Source organism: Nansenia antarctica (genome assembly GCF_963989245.1).
Source record: "Nansenia antarctica genome assembly, chromosome: 7".
Classification (NCBI taxonomy): Eukaryota; Metazoa; Chordata; class Actinopteri; order Argentiniformes; family Microstomatidae; genus Nansenia; species Nansenia antarctica.
In genome coordinates this window covers 30,801,692-30,810,826 of record NC_137677.1, presented here as the reverse complement: position 1 = coordinate 30,810,826, position 9,135 = coordinate 30,801,692, and the positions used below count along the sequence as shown (strand labels likewise).

Below are 9,135 nucleotides of genomic sequence, written 5' to 3'. Positions count from 1 at the left end.
CGCATTTCTCACAAAAGTGACCCAATGCGCTTTACAGAGAGCAGCGAAAATGATCTTATTAAATGTAAGCGAGTAATTGTAAAAAACCTTTCCTATCTACCAATAACTGAAGGCAACTATCTTTCCCATAGAGTGATTTGTTACCCTTAAATATAATCCCAATTAGATATTAATCCTCAGTTATTCTTCACAACTGACCAAACCTCTCACTCATTGCGCGGCAGATTCAGACTATATCATTGTTATTTTCACACACGACAAACATGTGACATGTTCCAGTTTTATTCTTATTCTATTTTATTCTTCCAAAAAAAAAAAAAAAAAAAAAAAAAAAAAAAAACGGTTTCAGACGGTTTTGATAAAAAACCGTTTCTATTTTTATAAACCCCGGTTTTCGGTTTAACCGAAAAACCGTCCATCCCTAACACACACACACACACAGAGAGAGAGAGAGAGAGTTTATCGTCCTGAACGTGTTGTAGAATATTAGAGAATGTTAGAGAATGTTGTAGAATGTTGTAGAATGTTAGAGAATGTTGTAGAATGTTAGAGAATGTTGTAGAATGTTAGAGAATGTTGTAGAATGTTGTAGAATGTTGTAGAATGGGGGGGCGTGTCTGAACACCGCATGGAGTAGCTGCGTTTTAGAGAAGCTCTACAACCCTCATCCAAAATATATAATTAAGTAAACTCGCACCGCCAACAAAATGTCAAGGAGAGGACGTAAACAAAAGGGAAGGACGACAGACACAGTTTTGCTCCTTGAGAACATTAACAAAGTCTCTTCTGACTCCGGGGACAGTGATGATGCTAACAGCAAAATGGCTAGCTCTACCGTGACTAACAAACCGAGTGCCACTACACCTGATGCTCAGGCGGAGCCCTCTCTGGCTAGCATCCTTGCAGCTATCCAGAAAGTAGAAGGGGACATCAACATGAGGTTCAATGCACTGGACACTAAACTACATGCAGTCCAAACTTCACTAACTGACCATACAGCTCGTATTGATGACCTGGAGGAGAGTGGCAACGACTACGAGACACGCATTGCGGCCCTAGAAAAACTTTGCAACGAGCTGGTTAAAACCAACAACACCATGAAGACGAAACTGATTGACCTCGAAGGCCGTTCTAGGCGCTGTAACATAAAAATCACTGGCCTACCGGAGAAAGTGGAGGACGGCAGACCAACAGAGTTCATTGCAGGATTCTTACCTAAACTCCTAGGACTGCAGAACTTCCCAGGTGGACTGAAAGTGGAACGAGCGCACCGCCTATGTAAGCCATCATCCACTAGACCGTGCATCATGATCGCCAAAATCCACCACTTCCAGGAGAAGGAGAAGATCCTGAAGCTCGCCCGTCAACAATCCCCGCTGTCCTCCAACGGAGCACGGATCAGCCTGTACCCAGACTTCTCGCCTGAAGTGAACGAACAACGCAGAGCCTTCGACGGAGCAAGAGAGAAGCTGAGAAAGGCTGGGATAAAACACGGCATCCTTTTCCCTGCGAGATTGATCCTCACCCACGCAAACGAACAGAAGATATTCCAGACACCCGAGGAGGCCGAGGCTTTCATTGACAGCATCGCTCCTAACAACACTGCCTCTGGACCAACTTGAATTACCGGGACTGTGATCCTCCGTTTTCCTCAACTTGCCATGCGAGTGTGTTTACAGACATGAGGGTGGAAAGAGCTGCTGGTTACACCGAAAAGGTATACGTAGCCGGCCATTCTCTTAATCTTAGTTTAGTGCTGCTTCATCCCTATGTTTAGCTGTTTCTCAATGTTTATGTGGGAATGTTTGCTTTACTTCGTTAGGGGAAGAAGGCATGGGAAGGGTTTTTGTTTTGTGTTTTTCTTTGTTTATGTTCCTGCTCTGTTCGCTCACGCACCTACAGTATTGTTATTTATGTTGACGCTCTGTAAGATTCGAATAAAGTTTCCCCATGGCTACAACTGGTAGTTACACAGGCTCGCCACAAGGTGGCAGCCTAACCTTACTCAGCTGGAATGTGAGAGGCTTAGGGACCGGTTTAAAGAGAGGGAAGGTCTTCTCACACTTGAAATCCTTATCTGGAGACATAATCTTCCTACAAGAAACGCATATTAAACACACAGAACAGTGGAGGTTAAAATGTAACTGGGTGTCTCAGGTATATCAGTCCACCTTTTCGTCCAAAGCCAGAGGAGTCGCAATATTAATCCGCAGAAATGTCCCGTTTGTACACATCTCAACAATCTCTGACCCAAATGGTCGTTATCTTATAGTGATGGGTAGAATTTTGTCACGCCATGTCACCTTTTTGAATATATATGCGCCCAATTTCGATGACCCAGGTTTTTTTAGAAAGGTCTTTAACCTCATCCCTGATCTATCAACCACCCACCTAATCACAGGTGGAGATTTTAATACTATACTTACTAGACTGTTTTACCGACAGACTTTCTACACATCCTATTTCCCCTTCTAATTCCACTGTTGCCCTCAATAATTTGATGGGGTCACTGAACCTAGTTGACATTTGGAGGCAACAACACCCATCTGATAGGGATTACTCTTTTTTTTCACCTGTGCATAAATCCTATACTAGAATTGACTATTTCTTGATAGACGCCAAGCTGACCTCAGACATAATTTCCACCAAGTATCACAATATTTTGGTTTCAGACCACAGCCCCGTAGAACTTAAATTTGATATTAATAGGACTAGGCCCATATATAACTGGCGGTTCAACCCTCTCTTACTTAATGATGAAGAATTCCGACTAAGAATTTCGAACTCAATTACAGCCTATTTGACCGAGAACGATACTGCTGATGTGAACGACTCCACTTTGTGGGAAGCCTTTAAGGCTGTCATACATGGTCATATTATCGCATATGAGGCCAAACTGAAAAAAGACAGGATGAAAGAAATGGTGGAAATCTCTGCTAAGCTTTCAACGCTTGAGACTGAATATAGGTCATCAGCTTCATCCTCCACACTTAAAGACATAATGAAGCTTAAATTCAAATATAACTCTATTCTCTCCGACCAGGTGAGCAAAACGCTATTGAAAATGAAACAAAAACACTTTGAGTTGAGCGACAAACCAGACCAATTATTAGCTCGCCAGCTTAGGGGTTAGAAGCTTATTCAGGCCAAGCGAATGATTAATAAAATTAAAACCAATACGGGTTCTATAACCACAGATCCCAAAAAAATCAACGAGTGCTTCCGTGAGTTTTATGAGAATCTCTACTCCTCGAAAATCACAGCTGATACAGCGCAAATTTCGGATTTTCTTAGCGCTCTCCGTCTGCCTAAATTGTGTACCTCTGCACAAGTTGAATTGAACACAGAGATAACTTTAGAGGAGATTATGGAAGCAATACGCTCTTTCCCTAACGGGAAGGCCCCCGGACCAGACGGGTATGGCATAGAGTTCTATAAAGCATACTCGGACAAAGTCTCTCCCATTATGTTAAGGATGTTTAATCATTCTATTGCTACAGGGCGTCTCCCTGAATCCCTGTATTTGGCTAACATATCCTTGTTATTGAAGAAGGATAGGGAGGAAACCGATCCAGCCTCATACCGTCCTATTGCCCTCCTCGGAAACGACCTAAAGGTGTTCACTAAGATTCTTGCAAACAGACTCAATAGATGTATTGCAACTATAATTCACCCTGACCAAACTGGATTTATCCCTGGAAGATTTTCCTTCTTTAATATCAGACGATTGATGAATATAATGTACTCTAAATATGACAATGACTCCAATGTTGCTGTTTTGGCACTCGATGCCCAGAAAGCCTTTGATCAGGTTGAATGGAGATACATTCTAACAGTATTGAAAGAGTTTGGCCTGGGTGACAATTTCACCTCCTGGGTTGACATGCTATACACCAGCCCAATGGCTTCGGTTACAACCAATTGTGATAAATCACCCACCTTTGCCTTACATCGCTCCTGCCGTCAAGGCTGTGCATTAAGCCCGTTGATTTTTGCCCTTGCCATAGAGCCCCTCGCTGTTAGCATAAGGAATCATCCCTCTATAGCCCCATTGATGCTAGGAGGGGTGGACCACCGCATCTCGCTTTACGCGGATGATGTGGTTCTACTTCTCTCCCGGCCTGAAGAATCTCTTCCGCCTTTGCTAGACCTAATTATAGAGTTTGGTGAGCTTTCTGGGTACACTATAAACTGGGACAAAAGTGAATTCATGCAGCTTAAAGGGAGGTTAAACCCAACATTTGTTAAAGATGTCCCTTTTCACATTACTACAGATACAATTAAATACTTAGGCGTGGTCATCCCTAAAGACCCCAAATTGATTTATAAACTGAACTATCTGAATATGGTAGACAAATTGAAATCTAACGTTGAAACCTGGAGGCTATTACCTTTATCCATGATAGGACGAGTCAATGCAGTTAAAATGGTGGCTCTCCCCAGGTTTCTATACCTCTTCCAGAATCTTCCTATATTTTTGCCAAAGTCTTTCTTTAAGTTACTAGACTCTATTGTCCTTCCATTTGTCTGGGGATACAAAGTACATCGTATAGCCAAGTCACACCTATTTAAACCCAAAAGTGCAGGGGGCCTCAGTCTACCTAATTTCCAAACCTATTATTGGGCTGCCAACTGTAGAGCATTGATGTACTGGCAAGGGGCGTGCTCAGACAACCCCACCATCTCTACCCCTTCTTGGCTTGCAATAGAGCAGAACCTTCCCAAAAGCTCCCTCCACGCTCTTCTCTTTGCTAAGAGCATACCCCCAAAAGCCGCCACGGGTAATAACTTCATGCTCATCAACTCTCTTAAAATCTGGTATCAAATTAGAAAAGTGTATGCTCTGCCTGACTTCTCTACTTCCACCCCTGTTTGCAACAACCACGCCTTTCCCCCTTCTCTAACTGATAGAACTTTCACTATTTGGAGGAACAAAGGTATCATCACAATTGCAAACCTTTATATAGAGAATTCGTTTGCCACTTTTGCACAGCTGAGGGAAAAGTTTACACTCCCAGCATCCCATCACTTCCGTTACCTCCAGATAAGAGACTACGTCCGGACCAACCTACCTAACTTTGAGGTGATCCCTGACGCTGTCAACTTATACACTCTCATAAATCAGGCCCCTCAGTCAAGGAGGCTTGTCTCTAGATTTGTTGATGTTTTTACAACACATGACCCAATCTCCACGCAACACTTAAAAGAAGCATGGGAAGAAGATCTGGGTATAACAATTGATGACGAGAGCTGGGAAACGAGCCTTAATGCTATCCACAGCTGCTCTATAAACTCCTGACACCAACTTATCCAATTTAAAGTGATTCATAGACTGCACTACTCCTGTACCAAACTACACTCATTTTACCCCTCTGTATCCCCAGTTTGCCCGAAGTGTAAATCAGCTGAGGGCACACTGGGTCATCTTTTCTGGTCCTGCCCTAAACTAAATAAGTTCTGGTCAGATATTTTCAAAAGTTTTTCTGATGTATATAGCTGTGACCTCACACCTGACTCATACACTGCAATCCTAGGGGAAACCAAGCACCATTTAACTCTGTCTCATTATGAACAGAAGACAATACAATATGGCATGGTTGTTGCAAAGAGGAATATACTCACACTGTGGAAGGGTGTTCAGCTCTCCCTCTAGTTAGCTGAATGGGTAAATCTTCTGCTTACTCCGGCAGTACGGGTGAAATGATGAGACTTGACACAATTCGATTTGGTTTTCCTTCTTCCTCTATTAAACAGATTGTAAAACTGACAAAACACAATGATCTATTAGTACATGTAAATAATTAACAGTGAACGAACTAACAGAAAAGATTTAACAAACTACACAATCATTCAGAGCTCAACTTACCAACTCCCATCTCTCTGTACAACTGACCTTCCGTTTCCCCTGTCACCCAGATCACACTCATTAAGCCCGCCCCCATTTCTATCTAAGCCAATCACTCTCCTCATGCATACTTTTAACCAATTACAAATCAAACAAATAAAATAACCCCCAAATGAACTACCCTCCCATGGATTAGCCAAACACCTCCCACTTGGTCCATTGGTCCTTTATGCCTAAATGGACCACAACTTTCCCTCTCTTCAATAAAGATATTTTTTACTGCTCCTCCACGGGACACAGCACGACCACCCGCCTAACGTCTCGGTCGAGCGTTGGGAAGAGATCGCGGCCTTCGCTCCTTCTTCGTCCTGAATCACCCACGCCTTCTTGCGCATCTTCAATAGGGTGCCAGCCAACCCCTCGTGGTTCGCCTTATGGGCCTCCCTTGCCAACAGAGTGCTGATCCATGCAGTGTAGGGGACAAGTGGGATTCCCACCTCCTTCGCCTCCTGGATTCTCCCGGAACACACCAGCAGCCCTGACCCTTCGACCTTCTTAACTACCAGTCTGTCCCAAGTCGTTTTAGGAAATTCTGTTCCATCCTGTGCAGCCAAACACAGGTCGCGGAAAGCTGCGTTTAGCTCCTGGACGCCGAGGCTAACTCCGCTTCTTGTCTCCCTCGGGCGAGTAGCCTCCCACTTTGCGTCTTCTGGAGCCCTCCTGCAAACCAACCACTGCCTAACAGCTCGCCGGACCCACCCAACTACCCGAATGAGCCTGCCTATTTCACTGAAGCGTTCTGGCTCAATCAGGTCCATGAGCGCAGCGCCCCAGAGCCTCTCCCTCTCATGCTCGGGGTCCCTGGAACTCCCAACCGGTGTGGATGTCCCCTTTGCATTTGCTTCCTCCTCAGCTTCCTCCGCCTCGTCCCCTGCGGCCTCTCTGATTGGGTCATCCTCTGAACTGTTGTTTTTACTTTTCTTGCCCTTCTTGGTGGTTGCCTGATCTTCATTCTGCTCTCCGTCCTGCTCAGAGCTCCTCTTCCTTTTCTTCCCCTTCCGTGTCTCTGTGCCGGTCTCCTCTTCCTGCTGGTCGTCTGTGCTACCGTTCTGCGGACCTTTCACTTTTTTCCCGCTCTTCATCTGCCTGGCCTCTTTGCGTTCCCGCTTGTTAAGTTTCTTCTTGCCAGGGGCCGGCTCCTCTGAGGTGCCGTTCTGATGTGGCTGTTGGCTCCCGTTAGTCTCGGCCTTGCTGTCAGCTGCTGGCTGCTTGGACTCCTCTGCGCTGCTGGATGCTGCTGAACAGATGTCCCAAACCTCGTCATGCAGATTAGATTGGTGGATTTTCAGGCTGTTCCTCATCCAGTTCTGGAACTTTGCCTTCTTTCGTGGAACATTATCATAGGAACTGACTTGGTTGAGCACATCCTTCAACTTGGCACTGATTCCTGGTTTATTGATGGCGTCTTGAATTTTCTGAATCCACTGTTGCTGTTTGACATCGCCTTTATTTGACTTGGCCTCATATCCTTTGCCCCCGTACTTCTGATCCTCGGTGATGCATTTGACATGTTCCTTATAGTCGTTACCCCAGAAGTCTTTCCCGCAGTCTATACATGAGAGAACTTGACACCCACGGCACATATTCACGTGCTTATCGACTTCCTTTTCCTCTGCGAGAGTCATCTCTTTCCCGCCTGGTTGACAATTTCCGCAGCGATACCCTCCGCATTTTGGCTCGCACGCGGCGCCGATGCTATCCCAGCTCCACCACTCGAGGACCTCTTTGCTGCTTGCAGCTGTTCTCCCGGTCCTTTCATGACCTTGCGGCTTCTGGTCTCCATCCTCTTCTTTGGCGCTGGGCGTCTTGCAGGGGATCTCCTCAAATCTTACTGCCTCCGTTCTCAGAGAACGCGCGAAGTGCGTCTGGGAGTTGTGTGCGGATCTTTCCCAACTTTCAAACAGGTCTGGGTGCGTTCCTCCCACGGTCTTCCCCAGAGGCCCGTCCCACAGCACTAAGTCTCCCGTCCTTCTTATCCACCGCGGAGCGAGTCGTCCCTCTCGGTGGCTGATCAAGAGCTCGATTTCCTCAGGTCGAACCAGCTCTTTCTTCTCGACCCCAGGGAAGAACTTACAGAGTCGCTCTGGACTGATGACCTTGTCTGCACGAGCGATTGTGTCGAGCCCGTAGCATACCATCTCGTGGGGACTCCATCTGTTGTTGCTCCACGCCCTGACCTTTAGCAGGTATTTGTTAGTCTTGACCCTGACCTTCATTCCACCGACCCCCTGCACAGTCAGTGTTACTTGCCTCCGCTCCAGTTGGAGCCGATCGGCGGCCCGGTTGGTGATATAATTTGTGTCGGAGGCGAGGTCTATGAGGGTTCCCAGGGCATTTCCTGCTTCTGTTTTGACTATCAATGTCATCATTAGTACTGGATGTTCCTCTGGCCCATTCTCCGCGAAGAGACCCCCGCCTTCTGCGCCCGTGCTCAGCGTCATCGAAGCCTTACTGGTGAATGCGTCCTTCGCCCTCCTTTCCTGTTCAGTCTTGAGTCCCAAAGAGTCCAGGAATTCCCGTTGCTTGCCAGAGAACCCTGGCCCTGTCTTCTTCCCCTCACTCCACTTGGGACACAGAAGGTAGTGATGACTCGCCCCTCCTTCATTCTGCTTGCACATTCTGCACAGGTACCGGTTACTACACTCTCCGTCGGCGCCGTGCATGCCCAAACATTTCTGACAGGCTTTGCTTTGCCTTGCTATGGCTCGTTTCTCTGCCAGACTGACACTCTTGAACTTTTGGCAGAAGAATATTTTGCCACCGTGCTGATCGCTTCCACAGATGTCACACTCTTCTCTTCTTTCCGAGTTCCTGCGCGTGACTCTGGTTTCACCTCGATGTTCCTCCTCTTCTTCATCTACCGGTGAGTCTCTCTCCGTGGCCCTCGTGAATGCCCTCTTCTCCCATCTGACTGGCCTCTCCGGTGTTCCCCCAGAGGTCTCCGTGGAGCCTCGGATTCGCGCTATCCCCTCGAGGATTACTTCCTGCCTTTTCAGAAACAGAAGAAGAGCATCGAACCGCTTGTCTGGGGCGACTTGGTTTTCGGGTTCGGTTACAAAGGTAATCCAGCCTTTCTGCACGCGATCTGGCAGTTTGCCCTCGATGGCCTTAAGTACAAGTGGGTTCTTCATAGCGCCCACTTCTCCTAAGACTGTCAGGTCCATGAGGGCTCTTTCCACTGCCTGAATAAGGTCGATCGCTTTCCTCGGCTGGTTTCCTTTTACCGCTGG

At 46.6% G+C, this 9,135-nt stretch overlaps 2 protein-coding genes across 2 annotated transcripts in view; one reads left to right on the top strand and one right to left on the bottom strand.

The window, feature by feature from the left end:
* The window catches only part of gabra4 (gamma-aminobutyric acid type A receptor subunit alpha4), a gene marked incomplete at both ends in the record, with an annotated part of 82,424 nt that overhangs the window by 54,906 nt on the left and 18,383 nt on the right, over positions 1 to 9,135 (top strand). The window lies entirely within an intron of this gene.
* On the bottom strand, positions 2,074 to 7,530 carry LOC308161830 (cell growth-regulating nucleolar protein-like; the record flags this gene model as incomplete). Its single annotated transcript, XM_080535909.1, has 2 exons — positions 2,074 to 2,094; positions 6,748 to 7,530. 2 exons carry the CDS (start codon positions 7,528 to 7,530, stop codon positions 2,074 to 2,076), a joined length of 804 nt encoding a protein of 267 aa, XP_080392035.1.